Source organism: Cucurbita pepo, chromosome LG05 (genome assembly GCF_002806865.2).
Source record: "Cucurbita pepo subsp. pepo cultivar mu-cu-16 chromosome LG05, ASM280686v2, whole genome shotgun sequence".
Lineage (NCBI taxonomy): Eukaryota > Viridiplantae > Streptophyta > Magnoliopsida > Cucurbitales > Cucurbitaceae > Cucurbita > Cucurbita pepo.
This window is the reverse complement of record NC_036642.1, coordinates 5,896,514-5,923,881: the sequence shown is the minus strand read 5'-3', so window position 1 is coordinate 5,923,881 and position 27,368 is coordinate 5,896,514. Positions and strand designations below refer to the sequence as shown.

At 34.9% G+C, this 27,368-nt stretch overlaps 4 protein-coding genes and 4 non-coding genes across 10 annotated transcripts; 7 read left to right on the top strand and 1 right to left on the bottom strand.

The window, feature by feature from the left end:
• Positions 1-279: 279 nt before the first annotated feature.
• LOC111794458 (UDP-galactose/UDP-glucose transporter 5B) lies at positions 280-4,706 on the top strand. Its single transcript, XM_023676487.1, has 11 exons — positions 280-739; positions 1,168-1,281; positions 1,405-1,497; positions 1,624-1,689; positions 1,803-1,901; positions 2,205-2,284; positions 2,478-2,590; positions 3,530-3,618; positions 3,737-3,823; positions 3,904-3,972; positions 4,089-4,706. The coding sequence occupies exons 1-11, from the start codon at positions 644-646 to the stop codon at positions 4,266-4,268; spliced, it is 1,086 nt and encodes a 361-aa protein (XP_023532255.1). The 5' UTR covers positions 280-643; the 3' UTR covers positions 4,269-4,706.
• An 825-nt stretch (positions 4,707-5,531) lies between these two features.
• On the top strand, positions 5,532-5,603 carry TRNAH-GUG. The gene has a single exon. It is a non-coding gene; the product is annotated as a tRNA-His (tRNA).
• Positions 5,604-5,702: 99 nt separating this feature from the next.
• On the top strand, positions 5,703-5,774 carry TRNAH-GUG. Its single transcript has one exon. It is a non-coding gene; the product is annotated as a tRNA-His (tRNA).
• A 99-nt stretch (positions 5,775-5,873) lies between these two features.
• On the top strand, positions 5,874-5,945 carry TRNAH-GUG. The gene has a single exon. It is a non-coding gene; the product is annotated as a tRNA-His (tRNA).
• Positions 5,946-6,044: 99 nt separating this feature from the next.
• Positions 6,045-6,116, top strand: TRNAH-GUG. Its single transcript has one exon. It is a non-coding gene; the product is annotated as a tRNA-His (tRNA).
• An 87-nt stretch (positions 6,117-6,203) lies between these two features.
• LOC111794464 (DNA repair protein RAD51 homolog 4) lies at positions 6,204-9,935 on the top strand. Of its 3 annotated transcripts, none has more exons than XR_002815089.1 (10): positions 6,204-6,340; positions 6,439-6,518; positions 6,583-6,698; positions 6,805-6,886; positions 7,086-7,220; positions 8,456-8,569; positions 8,653-8,743; positions 9,164-9,234; positions 9,330-9,503; positions 9,665-9,935. XR_002815089.1 is itself a non-coding variant. In XM_023676497.1 (10 exons), exons 1-10 carry the CDS (start codon positions 6,253-6,255, stop codon positions 9,701-9,703), a joined length of 966 nt encoding a protein of 321 aa, XP_023532265.1. In that variant the 5' UTR covers positions 6,204-6,252; the 3' UTR covers positions 9,704-9,935. The 3 variants fall into 3 exon arrangements, 1 of the variants encoding a protein (XP_023532265.1); XM_023676497.1 differs by having other exon boundaries at positions 9,354-9,503; XR_002815090.1 differs by lacking the exons at positions 6,583-6,698; positions 7,086-7,220; positions 8,456-8,569; positions 8,653-8,743 and having other exon boundaries at positions 6,233-6,340.
• Positions 9,936-11,671: 1,736 nt separating this feature from the next.
• On the bottom strand, positions 11,672-12,988 carry LOC111794486 (protein SODIUM POTASSIUM ROOT DEFECTIVE 3-like). Its single transcript, XM_023676521.1, has 3 exons — positions 12,441-12,988; positions 12,261-12,336; positions 11,672-12,011 (listed from the first exon to the last, which is right to left on the bottom strand). The coding sequence occupies exons 1-3, from the start codon at positions 12,882-12,884 to the stop codon at positions 11,821-11,823; spliced, it is 711 nt and encodes a 236-aa protein (XP_023532289.1). The 5' UTR covers positions 12,885-12,988; the 3' UTR covers positions 11,672-11,820.
• Positions 12,989-18,647: 5,659 nt separating this feature from the next.
• On the top strand, positions 18,648-21,016 carry LOC111794419 (exocyst complex component EXO70H1-like). The gene has a single exon (XM_023676425.1). The coding sequence runs from the start codon at positions 19,034-19,036 to the stop codon at positions 20,924-20,926; it is 1,893 nt and encodes a 630-aa protein (XP_023532193.1). The 5' UTR covers positions 18,648-19,033; the 3' UTR covers positions 20,927-21,016.
• Positions 21,017-27,368: the final 6,352 nt, after the last annotated feature.

Below are 27,368 nucleotides of genomic sequence, written 5' to 3'. Positions count from 1 at the left end.
GTTTGTCTTAACTATATAACTCTAATTTTAATTGGTCGATCATAATATTTTAAATATAAATTGAAATTTATTAGTTTATAATATTTTATAATCGTTATTTAAATTAAAAAAAAAAATTAATTAAAAGGTCAAACTAGGAAATGCGTGCCATAAAACCGTATTGTTTCAGTTTTATTATGAAGATCAGTGATGGGTCCCACAAAGGCATTTTTAAAAAATGTAATTATTTAAAAGTTTTTAAAATTATTATTAAATTTTAACCCCAAAAAAGGAAAAAAAAGAAAAAACATTGAACATAGAGGCAAATAACAGAGCGAGAGAAAGACGCCGGAGAAACGATTTTCTGTAATGACCTTTTTGGGCCTTTTTTTCCCTACACGCAGTTCCCCTCGAATCTCTGTGATCCGAAATCCTCGTCCGTTGCATTAACCGGCCATCTTCAACCTCTACCCATTCTTCGCCGCGTCGACACTTTGCTCACAGGTTCAGCTCTGCATCTCTGAGCTTTACGGCTGTAATGGGTTTATTCTTCTTCTTCTTCTTCTTCTGCTGCTGTTCCTCTTGATTTTGGAGGAATGGAATCGATGTTCGTCGAGAATCGGATAATAAAGTAAAGTAAGTAGCAGTAAATTATTGTTCGGTTATGGCCGAACCTAGCGAGAAAGATCATAAGCTATGGAAAGGGGTAGTTGCAGTAGCTGGAATCATGACTACCCTTGTCACCTATGGAGTCTTACAGGTTACTTTTACAAGATTCTTTCATGTTTTTGTCTCTTCGCTTTTTCGCTGTTCTTGTAGAATCTTCTGTTATCTATCCGTCGGAAAATTTGTGTTTATGGTATCATCTCAGTTTGATATTGGATCGAATCAACGCTTTTGAATGTTTTAATTCATAGATTAGCTCAAGATTTTGGCCGTTTGTGGGTATTGTTTACATTCAATCGCCTTTCGTTTTGCCTTTATCGGTTGTTGATGCATGATTTCGCTGTATCTATTCTGGTTTTAACAGTAATGTAAATAGGGAAATTTGTAGAAAAACAAGAGAGTATGAACACAGAAACCTTGAGGGATAAATATCATAGTTATGTCAGACGTTAATGCCTGATTTTCCTTTGTGACACTTGTATTGGTAAGTGATTTCAAGCTCTCTTTGCCCGTGATTTGCAGGAAAAGATCATGAGAGTTCCATATGGGGAGCATAAAGATTATTTCAAGCACTCCTTGTTTCTTGTTTTTTGTAATCGTATCACTACTTCTGCAGTTTCTGCAGGTGTTCTACTGGTAAGAGCTTATAATTGGATACTTCCTGCAATTGGTTATCATGTCAAGGACTCGAACATTGCTATTAGATTCATTGTACTTCCTTTTCTGGAGTTTCCATTGATTCTCTTGATGTATATATAGGCAAGTAAAAAGACAGTGGACCCTGTCGCTCCAGTTTATACGTACTGCCTTGTTTCGATAACAAATATACTGACAACCACGTGTCAGTACGAGGTAATCTGACTTGTTAGATATGAATGTGTATATCTATATATTCATCTTCTACTGTCTAAATTGTTAATCATTGTTAGTCGATATATTATCCAGTCATATTGGTGATTCGTTTGTGGTTTTCTATAGGCGCTTAAGTATGTCAGCTTTCCAGTTCAGACTCTGGCAAAGTGTGCTAAAATGATACCTGTCATGGTGAGAGTATTTGATTTTCCTTCAGTTTGTAGTGGAGGGGCATCTTTGTTGATTGAATTGGGTATTAGATTCTAGACTGACTAATTTTTTAAATTGTCTCCATTGTTATACAGGTGTGGGGCACCATCATTATGCAAAAGAAATATAAGAGTCATGATTATTTGCTGGCTGTTCTTGTGACCCTGGGTTGCTCGATATTTGTTCTCTACCCGGTAATGCTCTCGTTGTTGTCACCAGCTTTTTTGGTTTCTTTTAAGAATTTGTATGAGATGGGAATTGGTCGCATCCTGCCTCGACCTTTTGGGTTTTGGTACTAACTCATGGATTAAACCACTTACTACATATATGGCAGCTAGTGTTGAAGGTTCTTATATAGTGGATCAGATATTACGATCAACTGCATTGTGAATGAGCAATTATAATACTTGTGAATTATGTTTTTGTTTCTCTGTTGTTAATCCTGAAACCCTGAATCCATTAACAGACGATTCGTTACTTTTTCTCCCCAATTGTAGGCTTCAGCTGATCTTAGTCCATACGATAACGGAAGGGAAAGCACGGTTTGGGGTGTCTCACTTATGGTTGGTTATCTCGGGTAATAATTTGTAACTCATTGTATTGTTGTCGAAGGATGATAGATTATTTTTCCTTTAATTTTGCATTTTACGTTTAAAACTATCATGGAAAATGATAGAACACTAATGAAAAACTGTAACGCTCGAGAAAATAAGCATACAGAAAGTATTTATTGGCTTCAAAAGATTTCTAATACCCAATGCATTTAACAGGTTTGATGGCTTTACAAGCACATTCCAAGATAAACTTTTCAAAGGCTATAATATGGACATACACAACCAAATTTTCTATACAACTTTGTGTTCGTGCATTCTTAGTTTGACAGGTCCGTCCCTATTCTTATTATAGACCTGGTAAAACTCACTTTGTCCTTTAATGATTTATTCCAATTGATTTGGACGATACTTATTTTGCTTACTGTGGTTGAATGTTTAGAAGAAACTTGATGGGGCTACCTAGTGGTCAAGAGGTAAAAAAGGGTAAAAATTTTGGGTTTGGTGCCCTGGGTGATTTAGGAATAAGGATGTTATGCCTATGGTATTGTAATCCTATATGTCTCATGATAACCTAGACAGCTGGAAGGTGGGCTGTTTCCCTCTCCGACTTTAAATCTTAGCACCCCAAAAGTCTGTTTGTACAAATGAGCTAGGCCTGTATTCGAAGTTCCCTTGGGTGGGTAAGACGAAATGGGGCCACCCTAGCCCATTGAGTGCTCTACCTTGGGCCATCGACATCATACGCTCTATTAAAATAGATTTCATCGAAAATCAGCTATATCCGATCTTGGTTGACCTTTCACCCCTAACCACAAGTCATCCCCGTATTTTGCCACGAGTGGTGTTTCCATGAGTTTAGTTGAGTATTGCGTAGCCCTACTTATGATATGAAAAAGAGGAAAAAGAAAAACGTTTAGGAGAGGGAGAAAAGAGCATTAGTTACGTTGAGCGTTCATATAAGATTGAAAATCAGAACTTGTTTCACAAAATTGGAACTCTCACCTTCAGATTATGAGATAATGGGGGTCCAAAGCAACACGTATACTAGGAAATGGACCTTGGGGAAGCGATGTTAGGCCGTTGGACGTCGGACTATTTCATTCTGAGATCAAAATTCTCTGCTGTGAAGGAGATTTGGCTTAATTGATCAAATCTATTCTTTTCTAACCTGCATAGTACTGTAGTATATAAACTGCGAAAGTTCCATTTTTGCTCCTTGATTTCTACTGGATTGATACTCATTTCAGTCCTTTTGCTTTGTAATTTAGGTCTTATATTACAAGGCCATCTACTTCCTGCAATTGATTTTGTTTATGTTCACAAGGATTGTTTCTTTGACATAGCATTTCTCTCCACTGTGAGTAACCAGTTCGATTTTAAGTTGTTTGTCTTCGCATTCATACTCGTTTCATTTGATTATTAAGAGTCTTAGCTCGAATACGTGGATCGTGAGCAGTACTAATTTTGTCTCCCAGGTAGCAACTGCTAGTCAATTTTTTATTTCTTACACAATTCGCACTTTCGGAGCTCTGACCTTTGCCACCATAATGACAACAAGACAGGTTAGCTCTTAAATCCTATGAACTTGTCATGTTTCTTATCATGCTGAACCATACTCTCTTTTTTTTTTTTTTGGTTGAAGTTGGTCAGCATCATGCTATCTTGTGTATGGTTTTCTCATCCTCTTAGCTGGGAACAGTGTACTGGAGCTGTAAGTCATGGTTTCAACCCTTCGTCTTCGTCTTAGTCAACGTTTTATTGGACCTTTTTGACGTTCTCAAAGTCAACTTGTGTGTGTGTGTTTTTTTTTTCAAAAATCATGTTCAGGTTTTGGTCTTTGGTTCGATATATGCTAGAAGCTTCCTGAGAAATGCACCTCAGAAACCATCAACTTCCGAAACGGTAGAGAGCCGATCTTCAAGCCCCACGAGCCAATTGTCAAGCCCCGGGAATCGATCGTCAAGCCCCATGAATCGATCGTCAAGCCCCATGAAGGAGGGTCCATGATTGGTTGGTTTTGTGGTGCATTTACCATGTGATAGTTCATAAGTTCTGGTCTGGACTGGTCCTCACTTTTATGCCTTTTGTTGCACATTTCAAAAGCCAAAGACAAGTAGAATTAGTATAGATTTGTAGGTTCCCCTCCTGAAAAATTGTTGATGGATACATGCTGAAGCCAGTTTTCATTTCCCTGTTGATTACGTTCGATACGTTAAAACACACCTGTCTGTAATGACTTTTCAAGTGCTTAAAAACCTTTCTTTTCAAGATTTAGAAACCGTTTTTAAGCACTTGCTAAATCATTATAAACAGACCACATGTTTCCTTTGCAGGATGGGAGTAGATTAAATTTTATTACACAGGAAAAGGAGGGGGAGACCATTGTTCCTAATTTTTCTTAAATTAAAAGATAGTAAAGTTTCAATTTATATGGGTGTAACGTTATATTTTGGATTTTTTAGCATGATGGTACAAGTATAAATGCGTTCATAACGTGGAATATGTATGCTTCTATATGTATTTTCGAAACTGTAACGGTCTAAATTCATTGTTAGTAGATATTGTCTACTCTTGCCTGTTATGTATTACTGTCAATCTCCTAGGAAGAGGATTTCAAATCTTTGTAAGGAATGTTTCATTCCCTTCTCCAACTTATTTGGGATCTAACAATCCACTTCCCTTAGAGGCAAACATACTCATTAACACAGTGCTCCTGACTCTTATGAAAAATAATAGTACAAAACTTGAATGGAAAACAATTACTTAATACTCTAAGAAATATACGATTATCATTGTTAAAACTTCAAATCGAATTCAAACGTTTTAAGTTTGTTAAGCTAAGCTCGTTTTAACATGATAGATGTGTATATTGAACATTATACACTATCATAAATAAGTTTTTTTTTTTAAAATTTAATTTCATTACTTTAAAATTTTTAATTTAGTCCTTTATCTGGGCCGATATTAAAATTGGTTGATGATAAAGTTACACGAGATATACCTTCAATGATTTGGTAAAACTTTAGAGGGTAGAAAAAAAAATTCAAATTATTTATCGGTATATTATTATTTTTTTTTAGTGAGAAATTAACATTATCCTCTCTTAAATGACATTTTTCGTTTTTAATTTTTTTTCCATTAGATGAATTTATCTAAATTAAGAAAATGAAAGATTTTACTGTACAAGGTGGTCAAAGTAATAATACTAATGAGCTCATTTTAACAGTTTTTATCAGTAAAATTTATTAAAATGAAAATTGAAGCAACAAAGTGGCTGTAGTTTAGTGGTGAGAATTCCACGTTGTGGCCGTGGAGACCTGGGCTCGAATCCCAGCAGCCACAGTTGTTTAGTTTATATTATTTATTTTTATTAATCAAAGTATTATACTAATTAGCTAATTTTATCAGTATTACTATAGTAAAAATGACAGCATATATATTGTGGCTGTAGTTTAGTGGTGAGAATTCCACGTTGTGGCCGTGGAGACCTGGGCTCGAATCCCAGCAGCCACAGTTGTTTAGTTTATATTATTTATTTTTATTAATCAAAGTATTATACTAATTAGCTAATTTTATCAGTATTACTATAGTAAAAATGACAGCATATATATTGTGGCTGTAGTTTAGTGGTGAGAATTCCACGTTGTGGCCGTGGAGACCTGGGCTCGAATCCCAGCAGCCACAGTTGTTTAGTTTATATTATTTATTTTTATTAATCAAAGTATTATACTAATTAGCTAATTTTATCAGTATTACTATAGTAAAAATGACAGCATATATATTGTGGCTGTAGTTTAGTGGTGAGAATTCCACGTTGTGGCCGTGGAGACCTGGGCTCGAATCCCAGCAGCCACAATTTTGGTAATTTTTAAAATAATTTTGAGAATTTTCTTTTTAAACGAAGGTTAATGGAACCGTGACGTGTACATGGTTTCCCTGTGCCCTAAAATAGGAAACTTGAAAGTGGAAAGGCAGAGCACGAAGAAGAAAAATGGCGCCATTAAAATCTCTGGAGCAGCTTCACCCAATCATAGACACTACTTTTCAGAGCTTTTGTGCTTCACACGGCATTTTCACTGGTACTTTCTACTTACTCCGATATGATTCCGATTCCGTATGAAGAACCCCATCATTTCTGAAGGAGTGGCTACGTTTTGTGTTTTTTTTTTGCCGCTAGTGGAGGATTTCCTCATCCATGACCTCTACGTTTTAGCTGCTTTCGCCGAGCATCAGCCTGAGTCAGAGAAATTGAAGCAGGTTAATCATTTGTCACGTTGATCTTTTTTACGCTTGTGTTGTACTGATTTGTACGAGTAAACAGGGGATTACCCAAATCCTTTCTGTAATTAATGCTGAGCGACAGCCATGGATGAACGGTTTGGAACTTTTGGAAGATGCTAGAGAAAATAAGCATGTTCTATCCACTGGTTTTGAAGGGTATTTTCACTTTTAGGCTCAATTACTTGTTTTGTTTGACTGCCATGAATGTCGATTCTATTTCTTTTGGATGGTTGATGAAAGAGTTTTCGTCGCGAAATACTAGGGTTGATACTTTGCTTGGAGGTGGATTACGTGAGGGGCTGTTGACGGAAATTGTTGGGCCATCATCTTCTGGTAAAACTCAGGTGAGGTCCATTTGAACGTGATTGAAATGTTTCTTCCTGAATTTTGTTATGGAACTGTTGGATTTTTGGGTTAGAAACTTGGTTCCTAATTTCTATAATTGGGTACTTCAATTATTTCTCTCAGCCTGTTTAACATGCCACTGGTACTTTATTAGTTTGCTTTGTATATGATATGCTCGAACTGTTTTATTATGGTAAGGTTTGCCTGCGAGCTGCTTCAAATGTGGCAACGAACTACAATGCAAAGGTTTTCTACTTGGACACAGGGAATTCCTTTTCCCCCCAACGCATCTCAGGCTTTGTTAATTGGAAATCCGGACCTTCCATAGCTCGGGTAACTAAAATAAGTGCCCCTGTTGGACTTGTTTTTCCTTTAAGATCGGAAAATAACCGATATCTTCGAGTCATTGTGGTTTAAGTCTAACTAAATCCTTGATTATAGGACAGAGAATATCCACTTTAGCCACCCAAAATTCCAATCATATACCTTCCGCCATTGTTATAGAACATGGCAAACCAGCAGGTTGGGGCTGTCAACAACTCAAGTGGTTCTGGCTGGTAGCAACTTAAGCTATTCAACAAACCAAACAATTCATTACAGTATTTGATTCTTCTAAACCTTAAACAATCTTCTAATGTTATGGTGTAGCTTTTAAATAGTAAGGTATCCAAGTATTTTGAGATTGCTGAAAGCTGAGAAGAATCATGGTATGTTGCTGACTTTCTAAGTTTCTGCTTATTGAGGATTGTTGGTGGGGAGTCCCACATCGGCTAATTCAGGAGATGATCATGGGTTTATACTTGTAAGGAATACATCTCCATTGGTATGAGGCCTTTGGGGGAAACCAAAAGCAAAGCCATGAGAGGTTATGCTTAAAGTGGACAATATCATACCATTGTGGAGGGTCGTGATTCCTAACATGGTATCAGAGTCCTACCATTAACTTAGCCATGTCAATAGAATCCTCAAATGTCAAACAAAGAAGTTGTGAGTCTCGAAAGGGTAGTAAAAAAGTGACTCAAGTGTTGAACAAATGGTGTACTTTGTTCGAGGACACCAAAGAAAGGAGTTGAGCCTCAATTAAGGAGATGTTGTTCGAGAGCTCCATAGGCCTCAAACGAGGCTCTATGGTATACTTTGTTCAACGGGAGGATTGTTGGTGGGGAGTCCCACATTGGCTAGTTAAGGAGATGATCATGAGTTTATAAGTAAGGAATACATCTCCATTGGTATGAGACCTTTTGGAGAAACCAAAAGCAAAGCCATGAGAGCTTATGCTCAAAGTGGACAATATCATACGATTGTGGAGAGTCGTGATTCCTAACACTGCCCGCCAGGATTGCTTGAGTTGTTGATGGCTTTGGCTGATTTTCTGCCAACGTTCTGTGAGATTCTCCATAACAATGGCTAGAGGTTAAAGATTGCCTTCATTTCCCTTCTTTTTGGAACTTATTCAGATATTATCTATGGATTAGATTAAGATTTACAGTTCTAACTTCCAAGTTTGTATTTTGTGGAACCTCCAACTTCATTTAGTATTCTATTTGTCTCTTAAATCCATTTCATAGACTGGGCAGAACATGCTTCAACAAGTAATGAGCAGCATTTCATGCCACTCTGTGTACGACATTTTCACATTCTTTGATGTGCTGCATCAGCTTGAATTCAATTTGAGATCCCAGGTTCACATTAGCATGCATTAGTTGATGAATTTAACCACGGCGTAACTTTTTCAATGCCAATTAACAAACTACAATCATATCAGACGTGCAAAGGGGATCGAAGAGTGCAGTTACTGATAGTAGATTCGATTTCTTCACTAATTACACCTATCCTTGGTGGAAGTAGTTCACAGGGTACGCATGATTGGATGTAGATCACTGTACATCCTTTGTATATGCATAATTTGTCAAGCTTGATTGAAAGTACATGTGCAATTTTTTAGGTTCTTTAGACAATACAAAGACATGGCAATGTCACTCAGCAAAGGAATTCTGTGTATTACATATATATGTGCTTAGGCAAGATATTTCTGATGGTTTATTCATGACTAATGGTAATAGCTGTCATATGCGTAGTGATTCGATCTTGAACATTTGTTTCTTTGTTCGCTTGGGTTGTCATTTCAGAGTTCGTTCACTTATACGTTCAATTCTATGGTTTTAACAGGATAGTTATTAATTTAATGTTGCTGAAGTAGATGCATTAAAAAGAATTTTATTTGCAAGACTTAAATACATAAGGAAAGAAGGTTCATGCTTGATGCGTATGTACAGGACATGCTTTGATGGTATCTGCTGGATCGCTATTGAAGAAAATAGCTCATGAATATAATATTGCAGTACTAGTAAGTTTTCACTTGAAGTTGCTTCTGTTACTTACGAGATTCTTAATTTATCTAATAGAGAATGAATTAAGCACTTGTTTTGTGTCGACTTCCAGTAACGTGTAAGTGTAATGCCAAAGGTAATAAACCACACGGTGGGTGGAGATAGAGGTACTTCAAAACCTGCCTTAGGAGAGAGTTGGAAGAGTGTTCCACACGTGAGGCTTCAGCTTTCCCGAGATCCAGGGAGCAGTGTCTGCCAAGCTTCAATATTAAAACACTCATCCATGGTATGTTCCTTTAGGCACACGCATCACTGTGCACATCTCCAAAGTGTTCTGCTTACATTCTTCTTAGGGTTATGTAACAATAGAGCTTTGGATCTTTTTCAGTAATGATTTGATTCATTGATCATAAAAACTGAATAACTTGTATAATTCCATTATCTCAGGCATCTGGTATGACTGCAAGATTCGTAATTTATGAATGAAAAGAAGGAACTTCTCGTACAATGAACTAGAAAATGGCAACCCTACTGGGTCTCTTTACTCAAATGGGGTGTGAAGGTATGTACAAAAACTGGAATTTTGCTAGTTTTTTCTTGTTGCTTCTCTGTGAACTCTCTGTATGCGTAGGACAGTTTTGTAGACAATGATGATGAATCCAAATATTAATTTGCAATTTGGTTCTTGTTTATTTTTACTTACCACAGTGGAAAAAAAGGGCCTCTATTTTTACAATTGGTCAATCTGACCGCTAGCAAATATTGTTTCTTTGGGCCTTCCCTTTTGAGTTTCCCCTCAAAAAATTTAGAACGTTTCTACTAAGGAGAGGTTTCCACACTCTTATAAGAAATGTTTCGTTCTCCTCTCCAACAGATGTGGGATCTTACAATCCATCTCCCTTGGGACCCAACGTCCTCGCTGGCACACCGCTCCGTGTCTAGCCCTAATACCATTTGTGATGGCCCAAGCCCACCGCCGTAAATATTGTCTTCTTTGGACTTTCCCCTCAAAGTTTTTAGAACGCGTTTACTAGGAGAGGTTTCCACACTCTTATAATGAATGTTTCATTCCCCTCTCCAACTGATGTAGGATTTCACAATTTCAGAAGTTGCGACGAACCAAATATGACCACATTCCTCAAACCAAACAAATATACAATCCAAAAGCCATGCACTGTTATTAACCTCTTCTGTTCTATTTTTCCTACTTTTGCCGCCTAAGATTTAGGCTATGAGTTGAAAGATTTCATAAGAAAGAGATGAGTAAGATTAAAAAAAACTCTTGTCGTGTCTGTGTGGAAGATTATCATAAAGTTTGAAGCAAAGATAGTACTGAAAACTCAGTATGGAAGAAGATGACCCACCATTGTGAAAGTTGAAACCGACTTGGGAGCAATAGCTACACCTTGTTGTCCTTGTCTGGTTCACCATGGCTGTGGGTCATCTTCACCAGGGGTGGGAGTGTGTACCCAAGTTGGATGTTTTTTGTCCAAAAATGGCTGTTTAGAAACAGTGATATTCAGAATGTTTTTAGTTAAAAGGGTGAAATGATCCATCCAGCAGCAGACAAGAAGAACAGAAGCAAAAGAATAGAGAAGTATCTTGTTTGAGTGCCCACCCACGAACGATTGCTTCCGCATGCCTTTCATTTCTCACTATTTGGAAGCTTTTGATCATCTTTTCTCTTCCACGTCTCCTACTCCATGTTCTTTCCCACTACAATCTCTTCTCAAACATAATCATCACCAACTATCTTCAATCCACCATGATTCTATGAGACCCGATTTAAAAATTGTATTTCGAACTTATATCAAACGGTTGTTAACTGTATCTTAATGTTATTAGGAGTAGCCGACGAGCTTCCTTCAGATCTTATACCATTCGGTACACACGAGATGACCTCCTTTCTCCTTGATCCACAAGGATAAAATGGAGGATTGGTGCCAACAATTCATCACGAAAGAAAAGACTCACTAAGTCGAGATCACTAACTAATACTAATAGAATAGAAAATATGTCTTTTCTGTATACTTTCTTCGGTTTCGTTGGTATAGTAGAATCTATGCAATCAATGGGATCATATAGATTTCCCTTCAACACAATGCTGGTCGTCGAAAGGATCTCGGAGACCCACCAAAACACAGAAGCTAGAGTTTTTCACAAAATGGATACCTATTCGAAGAGTACGTAAACCACATGGATAAGCTCACACTAATCCATCAATTTTGGATCCAATTTGATTTTTTTTAGAGGTATCAGGAAGGAATTGGAATGTAATAATATCGATTCACACAGGGATAAATTCAAACACTCTACCCACGAGATAGAGAAAGAGGAAAAACGAGGATTTCACTTGGAGTAAAAAAAAAAAAAAAAATGACGTAGAAGAGCTCAAATTCCATATGAATGAAAACATAACCAACTTGTATCGATCGAGTATTAACGTAACAAAGATTTAATCTCAAGAACAATGTGCCAATACTTTTTCTTTTATTCTCAAATCTAAACAGGGACATGCAAGAGTACAGAAACAACTTCATCACAGAAAAAACAATAAAATTTACATACAAACGAACCCCAGATGGGATTTTTGCTTTGATTAATTAGAATGTTCTTGTTGTTGATGATGATGAACATTGTGGCGTTAAAGAAGAAGACGAAGAAGAAAAACTTGGCGATGGCCAGAGCTCTGCATGCTTAACTTTGGACACACTGGCCAGCACATCCACAGGCCTCACATCCCCAATTATGGTCACTTTCTTTGTCGTGAAATCCACACTATATGATATCACTCCTGCATCATTATCAACGCTACTGATTCAAACCCAAAATTTAACCAACAGAAACACGACTCTTCACAATTGTATGATATTGTCTACTTTGAGCATAAGCTCTCGTGGCTTTACCTTGGATTTTTCAAAATGCCTCATATCAATGGAGATAGTATTCTTTGATTATAAACGGGATCATTCCCTAAATTAGTCGATGACTTTCATCCAACGCTTTCTAGTTTGAGATCCACACAAAATCGTTGTAAAATTACCTTCCATCTTGGAGATATGCCTTTTCACCTTCTTTTCGCAGCCTTTGCAGTTCAATGACACCTTCAAAACCACCACCTTTTCAACATGAACAACACAAAAATAAGCCCAACAACAAAGGGTTTATAAGCATTGTTCATAAAGATATGAAGAAAGATCAAGAGAAACATAATTGTTCATACACGAGAGTGAGCTGAAGAAGAAGTTTTCAGAACAGGGGATTCAAGAACAGAGGAAGGAGATTCATGGACACTTAACGAACGACTCAACGAAGAAGCTTTCTTAGAACCATGGCTCATCATCGCCGGAGCCTGAGAAAAATCCTCGACGGCGGTTGCCGGAAGACAGTTAATAAACGGCGAATCGCCCAACAGATAACGAGAAGAAGAACCAGAAACAGAGCTGTTCTTCAAATCATCCATATCCGCACAGCTTTTTCTTCGTAAATCGATATGATTCTTTCGATTCACAGAGGAAACACTCGTACTCTTTCTGGGCTTTTCAAAATGAAGCTGCCCTTTTCTCCAATCGCCGGAATTGACATCTCCGGCGACCGGACGGCAGCCAAAGCTTGAACGAACCGCCGTGGAAGCTCTGGATTTGCAGAAAAGGTCAAATCTTTTCATCTTGGGGATTGAAAGAATGAACACTGTCTCAGAAATTTAGAGTAATTAAAAGTGTTCATATGAAAATGAGAGCTAAAAAATTGCTTTTAAGCAAAGAGAGAAATGGAGAAGGAAGGAGGAGGGACCCATGAGAAATATATATATATACATACATACATACATACATACATATATTTTAATATAATTATATTGTTTGGGAGGTAGGTTTGGAGATAATAAAATTTGATTTTATTTTTGATGTGACATGATTACTACCACTCCTAAGAACATGAAGAACATGGAGTTATGTTTTATTATATGGTATTGTTTTTGGAACATAATGCATTTTTGTTATTAAATAATGACATTTTTCTTGTGGGTATTGTTTTTCTAATCCCAAGTGTGGAATTTAAAAACTTATAATTTGGAAGGAAAAAAAACTAATAGTCAATCTTAACTGTCACTAGGTCAAAATTTAGTCAAAATTTAGTCAAAATTTAGTCAATATTTTGACTTGTTTTACCTAATTTATTCTCTCTTGAATAATTGTGTCTGGTTGCTAACTTTTTTTTATTATTTAATTTTGTTTGTTTGTTTTTTTTTTCTTATATTCAATTTTGTTGTTCATGACCATAAAATTGGACACGGGCACAAACTTAAATTGCGAAAAAAAATCAAAAGGTAAATAAGTTAGAAAAATGTCAAACACGAACGAAACTAGACCAATGAACATAATCGAAAGACCAAATATCCGACCCATGAAAATACGAACTACAAATATCAACGTGAAGGTTAAGATTTAATATTATAGTCAAAATTGGACAATAAAAGAATCAAACCGTTGACAGAGGAGAATAGAGAAATTTAGGTTGAAGCTTGAATTCACATGATCGACCTCGTAAGGAGCATGCGCCCTACACTCCCCTCGTTCGTGTGATCATAATGCATCTCGGTTTGGTTGCTTTCCTCGAGTATGAGAGGGTAAATTTTTCATCATTCTTAAATCTCTTACCGGACCTAAATTTTATGTGGTAATTTAAAAACTAAAATCTACGTAAAAGCATCACACCAACGTGCACGATTTTTTTTCTTTAAAACAAGATTAATCTTTTAACTAATTCGGGTTAGTAAAAAGTTAATTATGGACAAAGCAAAATGAGGGAAGTTTTTGGTGTAATTCATTTATTCCAATGTACAATAATAATTAAATTTAGTAAAAACGATTACTATTATTACTTAACTTTTACATCTCTAGGGAAATGACCGCATAGCAACCGAGATGTCCTGGGTTCGACTCGCTTATGGTGGACTTTTTGCGTTTATTTTTCTCACCTTTTTCTTAATAAATATCTTGACAGGCCCATTTTTGAAGCCCAGCCTATTAACATCTTTAAAAGCCCGAATTAATCGATCATTAAATATTGTCTATATCGGTTAAACTATGTTCAAATTGATTAAAATATAAATATTTAAATACCGTTTTAAAATTAGGAAACGAAAGTTATATTTTAAAAAAAAATTGCAAAAATACCCATTAACTACGAGCGTTATCACAATCACGTTCCTAAATATACAGTTCTAAAGTTAGTAAACGAAACTTATACTTTAAAAAAAATTACAAAAATACCCATTAACTAGAAGCGTTATTACAATTACGCTTCTAAAATTTGAATTTGATCAATTAAGTGGCTGTACTTTGTCATTAATACAAGGAATAATTAAAAAAAAACTTAATAAAATGTATGAGATTAATAGATTAAATTAAATTAAAACCTCATAATTTAGAGCGAATTTGTGCAATTTTTCGAATTATTTAACTCTAAATAATTTATCTTAAAAAAAAAAATGTTGATATGGAAAGTCAACGAGGCTACTCTTTTGGGCGGCCATCTGGGCCCATCAAAATGGTGGGCCCATCGTTTCATCACATTAATCCCTCATTGCTGACGTGTGACAAAGTTTTATCTATTTATTTATTTATTGGTTCGTTTTGACAAAGTCTACGTGGTGTGGTGGCCACGTTTATTAATATGTAAAATTATGTATTTCAAAAAAGAATAAAAAAAAAAATAGATTATTTTAGTTTTTTCTTTATAAATTTTGAAAGTCTTTTATCCCATTCAAATTATTATTATTTAACTCCAAAAATTAATTTTAAAATTTATTAAAAGTACAACCATTAAAATATTATTTTAACTTTTTAAGTATTATTGTTGGTGTGTTTAGTAATTGGATTGATTTTAATTTTTAAAAAACATACCAAAAATAAATACACGCCAAAAACAAACAATACCATAAATCTAATTTCCTTGTTTTTTTTTTCTTTTTAAAGAAAAAAAAAAGGAGAAAAAACGTGGTAATTAATTAAATTAATTAACATATACAGCACATTATTGGTTGGAAGTCATGGTAAAAATAAAGTAAAAGGCATTGGCATTTATCCTTTATTCTTGTGTATGGTCTAAAACTTGTTACGGTTTTGTGACCATAAATTGGTATTTGTACAATCGAAATTAGGTTGTGGTGGTATACTCACCATAGATTTAGAAATGTTTATTTTATCTGTCCAAAACAGAACCAGCATTCTCTGTGTAAGATTGAGAACCCGAGAGAGAGTGGAAAACATTTTTTTTTCCTTAAATAAATGAGGCTATAAATGAAATTATATTCTTCATCTTTGTCCTAGCCGGCATATATATATATATATATATAAATAATAAAAATAAAAATTTTAAAAGAATTATTTTTTTAAAATGAATAATAAATGGTAAAAAAATTTAAGTGTGAATACCTGAAATATGTGTAAAGTTTTGCAATGATGGAGATAGAGAAGGCTTTTCTGTCTCCATTCTATTCTATGGACATCTCTAGATCCTGATTTTAGACTAAGTTCAACAAATGTGAGTTTGAAGTATATTTTTGGATTTTTTTAATTCACATAAGGAAGATTGTGAAAATAATTTTTTAATTTTTTCAATATATTTAAAATTAAAACTATAAATTAAAAAAATATATATATTAAAATTTATAATAAATTAATTAAGGTTAATAAATATAGTATCAATATGGTGGAGCCCAAAAACGTACCACAATTTTGTAACATCCACAGAAACACCTTCAAATAATAATAATAAAAAAAATTAATTTGGACTTTTGTTTATTAGTAATTAATTAATTTTAATTACTCAATTTGTGACATCCAGTTTTCAAGTACCCCAAATGATCGCCACGTGGCTTGGTTCAGGGCCACTCTTATTTGAATTTGTTTTTTTTTTTTTTATAGTTCAAATTATTTATCTTTTTTATTCTCCATTCATCATTAAAATATTAATCTTTGATCCCTTCAACTTTCATCCTATTTCGAGGGTAAATGTGACAATTTTTAGTTTAGAAATTAACTATTATTCTTAATTACAAATTATGCCATTAACAATCAAATTAGCTCAACTCCACCACTAATCGATATTGTCCATTTTGACTCGTTACGTATCATTGTCATTCTCACAACTTTAAAACACATCGGTTAGAAAGAGGTTTTCACACATCGGTTAAAATCTCACGCATATCATCTAATTTATTTATATAATATATAAAAAAGTTGACATTAAAAGTTAAATTATATTTTTATATATAATTTGGAATTCAATTATTTATAGTTTTGAGGGAATAGATTTTCAATTTCCATGCAAATAAAAGGAATAATATTTGCGTCTCATAAATAATTTTTTAAATGAAAAATTATCCAAAATTTTAAATTTCAAATAAAACGCGCATTTATAGGAATTGGTCAATTTTTGTCGTCTCATATGCACACTGAATACATTTATGATTATAAAATCAGAAAATTAATTAAAATCCATTTCATAATTGACTCTTTTTTTAATTAATAATTTTTTTTAAAGTGTTTAAACGTTTCAAATTTTATTAATATTTAAAAAAGATTAAAATATGGCTATTTTTTTAATAAAAAAAAGACTTTATTAATTTAATTAAGGAAGCAAACGACATGGAATAAAAAACAGGGAATGAGTCTCAAACGGTTTGAGTGTGTCTAACTGTAAACAGACAAAGGCTAACATCTAAGTTAAATAATATTTTAGGAAGAGGAGAGGAAAATGTTGAATATTCAAATTGGATTAAAAATATTAAACAATAATAATTTGACTTTATTAAAAAGTTCAAGAACAAAGAGCCCAAAAATGGTGACAAAAAAAAGGAGGCGTATCATAATTTTTTTTTTTAATTTTAATTTTTTATTCATTTTATGATTGGACTTTCCAATTATAGAAGTTGAAAGTAATAATTTAATTATTATCTTTAATATCCAATTCTTTTGCACGTGATTTTTTTTTTTTGTAAAATATTTTAATGTCATTTAAATCATTTAATAATAATAATAATAATAATAATTAATAATAATCTATTCAGACTAATAAATTAGGTCCAAGCCCTTCTTTGTGGAATGAGGGTAAGAGCAAAATCATATATTAGGAATTAAATCATTTTTATTTGTCATTTTTTTTAGATTCAATTATATATTATAATTCTATAATTTTAATCTATATAATTAGAATAATAAGAAATTAAACTTTAATTTTTTCTAGCCATAAAAATCTTTATAATAACCTTCCTATTATGATGTAAGTTATTCATTTATTGAATTATACTAAAATTGACTTTTCATTAGTTGGTTTTAGGCTCACTTCATATTACTTTACAATTTTCATACTTTTTAAAAGAATATTTTTAATAAAAACGCTATTATAATTTTCATTCAATAAGATATAGTTAATAGTCTAAACTCATCGTTAGCATATACTGTCCGCTTTGGTCCGTTATGTATTGTCATCAGTCTCACGGTTTTAAAATACGTCTGTTGGGGAGAAGTTTTCATACTCTTGTAAGTACCACCCCTTGGGAGTCCATGTCTTCGAGGTTTCCACACCGTTATAAAGAATGTTTTGTTCCCATCTCCAACCGACGTGCGATCTCACAGTTCACAGTTCACACCTCTTGGGGGCCAGCGCTTGTAACAATCCCAATCTACTGTTATCAAATATTGTTTGCTTTGGCCGATTTAGTTGTCAACCTCCCAGTTTTAAAACGCTTATGCTAGGGAGAGATTTCCACACACTTTGTATCGCCGTCAGCCTCATGATTTTAAAATACGTTTGCTATAGAGAAGTTTTCATACTCTTGTAAGGAATGATTTATTCCCAACCGATGTTAGATCTCACAATCCACCCCTTTGGAGGTTAGCGTCTTCGAGGTTTCCACACCGTTATAAAGAATATTTTGTTCCCTTCTCCAATAGATGTGGGATCTCACCGTTCACCCCTCTTGGGGGCCCGCATTTGTAACAATCTAAACCAACTGCTATCAAATATTGTCTGCTTTGGCCCATTACCTATAGTTGTCAAACTTCCCAGTTTTAAAAGGCACATGGGAGAAATTTTCACACGCTTATAAAAAAATATTTCATTTTACAATCCAACCGAGATGGGATCTAAAAAGAAACTAAAACAAAATAAACATGCAATTTTCTTATTCTAACATGTTAAGAAATTGAACTAAAAATTGAGAGACCAGTTCGTGCATCTTAAAAAAAAAAAAAAAAAAAAAAAAAAAAAAAAAAAAAAAAAAAAAAAAAAAAAAAAAAAAANAAAAAAAAAAAAAAAAAAAACTAAAAATTGGGAAAAGTGGACTTTGAAGGGAGAAAACTTGGGATTAAAGGCGTGTAGTAGAAAAGTCCAAAGAACAAGGCGGTCGGCCGTCTCTTCCTATTTTGTATTTATTTGGACCAAAAGCAAAAGAAGGAGGCCTACACCTATGATCTGACATCCCCGCACGCAACCGAAAACAAACAAATAAATGCCTTTGTAGAATCCACTCGCACAAGAACAGAAACTACTGCTCCACTTTCCTCTTTTTACACCACAAACAACAATGGAACCACGAAAAAGAATCCCCCTTACTCGGTTTCTCTTTCTTCCCTATTTTCGTCTATAAGTACCCCTCCAGCTATCCACTTCCCCCATCAAAATCCCCTTCAAGAAACCTCTAATATCACCCACTTCCAGAAAATTCTACGCGGATTCCTTTGGTTTCGTTTCATTTCTGAATTGGATCAGTTTTGGATTTTCCCTTGTTTGAATTCCTACTTACAATCGATGCCGCAGAAGGGAATGAGGACTGTGTTCTTCAAATCTCCACCTTCTTCTTCTTCTTCTTCTATACCGGGCACGCCGTCGTCGTCTCACTCGTCTCGCCCCACTTTGTCGGATTCTATGGTGGAGGAGACAATCGAAGTTGCAGAGTCGTTTGTGGCGAGGTGGAGACCTGATCTTGTCGCTGCTGGTTCTTTGTTTCAAGGGGATGACCGGGAGGAAGCTCGGCAGTTTATTAAGGCGGTTAAGAATTTACATGCTGCCATGCACTGCCTTGCTTCTCGGCATTCGTCATCGGAGAGGCTTGTGCGTGCTCACGATTTGATGAGGGTTGGCATGGAGAGGCTTCAGAAAGAGTTTTACCGGATTTTGTCTGTGAATCGGGAGTATTTGTATCCGGAATCGGTTTCCAGCGTCCAATCGCCGATGACGGTTTCGGCTAGGTCCAGTGTTTCTGATTTTGAAGTGGAATTGGAAGATGAGTTCCGGTTTGCTAACGAATCAATTACTGAGGTCGAGCGAGTTTCGATGTCGGCCATGGCGGATTTGAAAGCAATTGCGGATTGTATGATCTCCACTGGCTATGGCAAAGAATGCGTCAAGATTTATAAAACTGTGAGGAAATCGATTATTGACGAGAGTCTCTACAACCTAGGGATTGAGAAATTGAGTTTTTCGAAAGTTCAGAAGATGGATTGGGAGGTTCTGGAGATCAAAATCAAAATCTGGTTGAGAGGTGTGAAAACCGCAGTGAAATCTTTGTTCGAAGGAGAGAGAATCCTTTGCGATCATGTTTTCTCCGCTTCTGTTCCCATTAGAGAATCGTGCTTCGCTCAAATTTCCAAGGACGGTGCGATGATTCTGTTTGAATTCCCAGAATTAGCTGCAAAATACAAAAAAACTCCCGAGAAAATTTTCATTACCCTAGACCTTTACGAAGCCATAGCCGACCTCTGGCCGGAGATCAATTATATTTTCTCATCCACAGCAACATCAATGGTACAGTCACAAGCCATCAATTCACTGATCAAACTCGGACAGAATATTCGCACATTAATCGCCGACTTCGAAATGGCTATTCAGAAAGAATCATCGAAAACGCCTGTTCCAAAAGGCGGAGTTCATCCACTCACTCGCTACGTGATGAACTACATTTCGTTCCTCTCCGATTACAGTGGAATACTCAACGACATTATGACCGATTCGCCTCTACCAACACAATTATCAATGCCAGAATCATACTACGGAACGCCAAAACAAGATGATAATCCGATTACCTTACATTTCGCTTGGTTGATCCTCGTCCTCCTCTGCAAACTCGACGGCAAAGCAGAGCATTACAACGACGTCGCTCTCTCGTACTTGTTCCTAGCGAACAATCTCCGGTACATCGTCGACAAAGTCCGCAACTCAAATCTCAGATTCCTCCTCGGCGACGAGTGGATTGAGAGGCACGAATCGAAGATCAAACTCTACTCCTCCAAGTACATGCGCATTGGATGGAGCGGAGTCTTCTCATCGCTACCAACGGACGTTGTAGCAGAGATCTCGCCGGAGGATGCAAGAGAATCATTCAGAAATTTCAACAGAGCTTTTGAAGAAACTTACAGAAAACAGACCTCCTGGATCGTCCCCAATCAAAAGCTTCGCGATGAATTAAAAATCTCCTTGGCGAAGGAACTCGGGGCTTTATACGGCGAGTTTTACGCGAGGAATCGGGGTCGTGCGAGGCGAGTTTCCGGGTCGGATCCAGTCGTCAGACTTTCCCCTGATGATTTGGGTAATTACTTATCGGATCTTTTTTACGGATCCGGATCCGAAAGTGTAGGGAGCGCGTCCTCGAACTATTCATCGTCCCATTCCTCGCCGTCTTCTCGAGGGAGATTTGTCCGTTGAGACTATGATACATTTATTCATGTACATCAAAATTCTTTCCATTTTTACAATAAATGAGAAATCAAATAATTGTGGTCCATCCTTTTCCAACGCTTCTTCTTAATGGGCCGCCCTCGTTCAACAAAAGCCCATTTCTACGTTAAACCTTTAACTGGGCCTCTCAATTCAAGCCCATTAGCTTTTGCTCAAATGTGACACGTCAATATGTCCAAGTAAGCTAGGTTCAATTTGGTCAATAATAATGTCAATAAAAAAAAGCTAGCCATAATTAGTTTACCTAAAATAGATTTTGAATAATTCATTAATAATTATCATTTAATTAATCTTTATTATTGACGGGTTATTGTCAATTATTATTGTATAATCTTTAATTACCCCTCTTAACTTATTTTGATCATTATTATTTTGTGCTTTCAGCTTTATAGATCAAATAATAATAATAATAATAATAATAATAATAATAATAATAATAATAATAATAATAATAATAATAATAATAATAATAATAATAATAATAATGTAATTACATCGAAAGATTTAAAATTATATACAGACTAAATAAACCGAATTCGTAATTTGCCTTGTTTTCTCGACATGACATCGTAGCTCTGAGAACTCACATCGGTTGGGGAGAGATTTTTCGAAGCATCCTTTGTAAGGGTGTGAAAACCTTTCCTTACTATACGCGTTTTAGAAACCTTCATGAAAAGCTAAAATAGGACAATATCGGTTAACAGTGCACTTGAGCCATTACAAATGGTATTAGAGCCAGATATCGGGAGACGTGTCAACATGGAGGCAGAGCCCCGAAGGGGAGTGGACACAAGGCAGTGTGCCAGCAAAAACGCTGGCGTCGAAGGGGGTTGGATTGTGAGATCCCACATCAGTTGGGGAGGAGATATTTTTGAAACAGCATTTACAAGGGTGTGGAAACCTATCCTTAGGAGGAGACGCGTTTTAAAAACTTTGAAGGGAAGCCTTAAACAGAAAGCTTAAAGAGGACAATATCTACTACCGGACAATGTGCCACCATGGAGAGTAGACACGAGGCAGTGTGCCAGCAAGGATGTTGGGCCTTAAAGAGGGTTGGATTGTAAAATCCCACATCGGTTGAGGAAGAGATTTTTGAAGCATTTTTTATTACGCCGTGGAAACCTCTCCCTAACCAACACTTTTTAAAAACCTCGAGGGGAAGTTCGAAAGGGAAAGCCCAAAGAGGACAATAGCGATGAGTTTAGGTTAATACAAATGGTATCAGAGCTAGATACTGGACGGTATGCCAGCAAGGAGGTTGAGTCCAAAAGGGGTGGACACGAGGCGGTGTGTCAGTAAGGACGCTGGGTCTAGAAGAAGGTTGGATTGTGAGATCCCACGTCGATTGGAGAGGTGCAGAAACCTTTTCCTAACATACATGTTTTAGAGAAATCTCGAAAGAGAAAACCTAAAGAAAACAATATCTATTAGCGTGAACTCAACCGTTACAGTAGTGATATGACCGACACGACACGACAATAAAAGCGGGAGAAGTGGGAAGCTGAGAGAGTAAATGCAAGGAGGGAAATGGGTGCAAAGAAGCAGCTGGCTATGGGGAGGGAGATAGAGATGGAAACATCGAGTGGGTGTGGGGGAGAAAGAAAGGGATTGTAAAACTCAAGTGGTTTTTGGTGCATTAAGTCCAAGCCAAGCCCTCTCTTTTGGCACATGCCATTGCCTTTTGTTCCCCTCCTTTAATTCCCCCTCCAACTTGACTTCCCTTTTGTCCCTTATTATTCCTTTCTTTCGTGTCGGTGAACCATATCAATATCGATACCCTAAACCGATAACCCATAAAAATAATTATTCGTTATAATATGTTCATAACATTTTGCTCATTATTATCTAACTCAGATCAACAAACGTACGTGAAATAAAACACACCAAACAATAAAATATAAATATACGTACTAGTTCCATATTTATCTCGAAATTTGTGAATTATTCTCTTTTAAATTTATTTTTATTGAAAAATAATTTTTACCCATTAAAATTTTAGTTAGTTCGTTCATATATATTAAAGTTTTTTTAAAAAAATAGTCATATTCGAACATAAATAATTAGAGATTTCAAAACAATTAAAAATGTCGTGTTATTATGTTTATAAAAATGGCAATAAATAATATTTTATATTTATTTTAAATAATTAATTTTCCCTATAATCATTAATTTAAGTATTAATTAAATAACGGATTATTGGAAGTTGAAATAAATTGGTTAAATTTAAATAATCAAATAATGTTTTTAATTAAAAAATTTAATTGTAACTATCAAAACTAAATACTTCACCAACTTTTTATATTTTTTATAAATATTAATTAATTGTTTAAATAAATAACTTATTATATTAATATAAATAATTTAAAGAAATATAACTATTATTGTTTATATTAATATTAACATTATTATCATAATTATTTCTCATTTTCAAGACTATAAAATGTATATCAAATAAAGTTATAATAATTTATTTTTCATTCTCGTCTATTATTGACAAGTTTTGTCTATATTATTTATTGATGTGACTTTATTTATTATTTTTTAAAAATATATTTTTTAATTGTATATGTTATTATTAAATAGTTATTACGTAAAAAATATTACATTCGGATCTCCCCAATATCTTTGTTGACCTACTGTCTGATGTCTGGCTCTGATATCATTTGTAATAGTCCAAGTTCACCGTTAACACATAACGTCCGTTTTGACTCGTTATTTGCCGTCAGCCTCACGATTACAAAAAACGTCTATTAGGAAGAGGTTTCTACACTCTTAAAAGAAATATTTCATTTTCCTCTTCAACAGATGCATGATCTCACAGTAGAATTCCAACCATCAGACAATCATCGGGATTTTTTTTTAATAAAAAATAAGTAAATTGATAAAACCCCACATCCCAATTAATGAAATAATTATCAAGTGGCGTGTATAATTCACTTTCTTTCTTTTTTTAATTCTTTTTTTCCCCCAAAATTAAGTTGACTCAATAAATCATTAATTGCTTTTAAAAATCCAATCTATAATTATTTCTCCCACCAAATTCCTACTTTGATTGCTCTTTTTTATATCCCATTATACATTTAGGGTATAAGTTTTCTACCAACATATTTAAATAAATAAACGTGTCGTTACATTTTCTAAATATGATTTCTCGAACGATTAAAATTTTACAATAATATTTTAGAAACTAAAATAAAATTAGTATACACGTTAAAAAAATGAGTTTTATAATAAGTTTATATTTATATAACTAATAAATTTCTTTTTCTGCTCGAGCTACACCCGACTTCTTGATTATGAACGAGTGTAACCAGCTAGCTAACATGCACGTTCGTGATATGTTCAAAGCTTAAATAATTAGGGTTTGACTTATGGTTGATTTTCTTGTTGGAAAATTTAAAATGGATTAGATTGAAGTAATTGTCTATTCTAAATCTTATAGCACCGGTTGTACCTATTAAAGACCTAAAATTTAATAATTAAAATAAATAATATTATTTTTTCTTTTTTTATTATATATTATTATATATTCGAGATGTTTATTGAGCTCATGAGATTTGGAAGGAGTGGAGAGAGGTTTTGTAACACTCCAAGCTCATTGCTAGCAAATATTGTTCGCTTCAGCTCATTACGTGTCTCGCGTCTTTCAGAGTTACACAACGAAACCGGTACTCATTCAGGTACTATCCTTTTTGGGTTTTTTCATTAAACGTCTGCTGTGAAGAGGGTCTAGTTCTACTTCGACTAGTGTCTTGAACCGTCTCGTGATTGGCTTTGATACATTTGTAACAGTCCAAGCTCATTGCTAGTGAATATTGTTCGTTTTGGATTTTAAAACGTGTATGTTAGGAGAGGTTTCTATATCCTCATAAGGAATCGTTCACTTCTCGAATCGATGTGAGATCTCATGGACCTCGAATAGAAATTATGTATCTCAAAACAAAAATACAAAACTTACAAGTTTGTGATATCCTTTAATGTGGCACTTGTATTTGGTCAGCTACTAACTGTAAGTACAATGACATATCACCATTTGGAGGCTAAAAATTTCCAAGACAAAGACTTGTTTGTCTCATTCCACCATTAAATATAATTTAAATAAAAAAAGCGCTCAAAATTCATATTTTTATCCGATCAGTACTTGATAGTCAAACTCGTGCATGTTATAATACGTGGAGTTAAACGATTCGAACTTCCAACCTCTTAATCGAACGATTTTAGGTTAGTTAATCAACTAAAGTACGTGTGTGATATATTTGCAAAAAAGAAAAAAAAAACTGTTAAGCATAAATATAATTTAACGTTTTAGCTACCGAGTGCATTCACGTTAAGGGATCGATACATTGTTTGAAATGATTTGACGTTTCAATAAAAAAAATAAAAATAAAAATAAAAACCATAATTTTGGAGTTGACATGTCTTTTAACTTAATTGTTCGGGTTTGACTTTGAGCTTTCACTGGCCATGTGACATTGATAACTCCTCCAACTTTGACAATTCAACCTCTCACGACTTGTTTACCTTGTGATTGGTATATGTATTAGTTTAATTATTACGTGGGTCAAAAATTTTCAAAATTCTAATTTATTTTAATAAAACGAATATTTTTATTCAATTTAATATTGACTAGTCGTAGTAAATATTAAATATCATACGTTATTAAATGATATATTTTTATTTCGAGTAATAAATTTTTTTCCATTGACTATAGAAACTCACAACTACCCTCCTCTCTTGTAACTTTTTTTCCCATTTTGACCAACTGGCATAATAAATAATAAAAACCAACTTAAGCGGGCTCTCGTAGCTTTGTTTTTAACCGAGATTCACGCACCATGTCTCAATCCTCCTCTTAAGTTCTTCAACTTGAGCGAGATTCACGCAAACTGTGACGATCTTTGATATCGTATTAACACTAATATTATTGATTTGTAGCCCTAGCTTGTACTCGTACAATAATTACCGTCTTTTTTTTTTCTTTTTTGTCATTTATTAATATGATTATTATTATTATTATTATTATTATTATGATATAGTGGACATGCTTCTCTAAATTTGGTTTAAATCTACATATTGTATTTAATATATAGTTGCTCGAAGACCACGCTATGCCTAAAATGAGTGACAGACCATATAATAAAAGGGATATATTTTTTTTTTTAATTTTAGAATGATAATTTAATATAGCTTCTCTAATTGGGGCATATGAGTGTTGGGCCCTGCCCGTTGCCCGACCCTCTACAAAATAAAGCACAGCGGCTGGCTTGTCTTCTTAATTGCTGCTAACTAAATTGGGTAAGCTGCTTAACTGTAAAGCTTAAATTTTTAGTCTAATAAATATCCTTTTAGTTGAATTTCAACCACCTGGCTTCGTTGACTCCGTTCTTATTAAGATTTAGGAGGGTCGTGTTTGGATGGGAAAATGTTTGATTTTCTTGTTCCACGACAAACATTAACGTATGTCAACTAGTTAGGACACATGCCTTAAGTTCAGGTATCCTCTACTTTCATGAATAAAAAATATTTTTAGTCGTTGTAAGTTGATCTAGTGGACAATGAGTGTCGCTATCTAGGATGTAATATCTTACGAGCTTTCTTAGAAACTAAATCTGGTAAAGTCAAGCAGTTGTTGATCTCATGAGATAAGTCGTGTAATAGTCCACCGCTAATAGATATTGTCTGTTTTTAAAATGCGTCTACTATGGAGAGTGTCTAGCCCTACTCCAATCAGTACCTCATACTGTTCGGTAACTGACTCTGATACCATTTATAACAGCCTAAGTCCGCCGCTAATAGATATTGTCCGTTTTGACCCATTACATATAGTCGTTAACCTCACGGTTTTAAAATGTATCTACTATGGAGAGCGTCTAGCACTACTCCAATCAGTGCCTCATACTATTCGGTAACTGGCTCTGATAGCATTTATAACAGCCTAAGTCCGCTGCTAATAGATATTGTCCGTTTTGACCCTTTACGTATAGTTGTTAGCCTCATGGTTTTAAAATGTATCTACTATGGAGAGGGTCTAGCCCTATTCTGACCCGTGCCTCGTGACACAATCGCACTTTCGAAGGCAGCGGACTAGCGATTGTGCGGCACTCACTTTCCAGCGACAAGTGAGTTAAGCCAATTTGTTCTTGCGTCGCCTACGGCCAAGCGACGTACGGTCGAGCCTCTAGCCTCGGTTTTAAAAGAAGGTTTTAGAAAACGAAGAGAGAGAGAGATTTTAGAAAGAGAGATTTTAGAAAGAGACGTTATATAAGCAAGCAAGAGAAAGATAACAACGGCTTAGCATATATAACCTTGGGTAGGGAGAAGTTGACGACTAGTCATATCCCCTATAGTACATTTTGGGACATTTTAGTTCTGGCAGGCCTAGACATGATATTTTTGAGGTGTCATACGC

Excerpts from the sequence above, each read along its gene's own strand:
- LOC111794458 (XM_023676487.1), top strand. The coding sequence starts at position 644 with ATGGCCGAACCTAGCGAGAAAGATCATAAGCTATGGAAAGGGGTAGTT. Across the intron at positions 740-1,167 it reads TCACCTATGGAGTCTTACAG|GAAAAGATCATGAGAGTTCC; the intron begins GTTACTTTTACA and ends CGTGATTTGCAG. Across the intron at positions 1,902-2,204 it reads CGATATTTGTTCTCTACCCG|GCTTCAGCTGATCTTAGTCC; the intron begins GTAATGCTCTCG and ends CCCCAATTGTAG.
- LOC111794464 (XM_023676497.1), top strand. The coding sequence starts at position 6,253 with ATGGCGCCATTAAAATCTCTGGAGCAGCTTCACCCAATCATAGACACT. Across the intron at positions 6,519-6,582 it reads AGTCAGAGAAATTGAAGCAG|GGGATTACCCAAATCCTTTC; the intron begins GTTAATCATTTG and ends ACGAGTAAACAG. Across the intron at positions 8,744-9,163 it reads TGGTGGAAGTAGTTCACAGG|GACATGCTTTGATGGTATCT; the intron begins GTACGCATGATT and ends GCGTATGTACAG.
- LOC111794486 (XM_023676521.1), bottom strand. The coding sequence starts at position 12,884 with ATGAAAAGATTTGACCTTTTCTGCAAATCCAGAGCTTCCACGGCGGTT. Across the intron at positions 12,337-12,440 it reads CTTCTTCAGCTCACTCTCGT|GTGGTGGTTTTGAAGGTGTC; the intron begins GTATGAACAATT and ends CATGTTGAAAAG. Across the intron at positions 12,012-12,260 it reads GCATATCTCCAAGATGGAAG|GAGTGATATCATATAGTGTG; the intron begins GTAATTTTACAA and ends ATAATGATGCAG.
- LOC111794419 (XM_023676425.1), top strand. The coding sequence starts at position 19,034 with ATGCCGCAGAAGGGAATGAGGACTGTGTTCTTCAAATCTCCACCTTCT.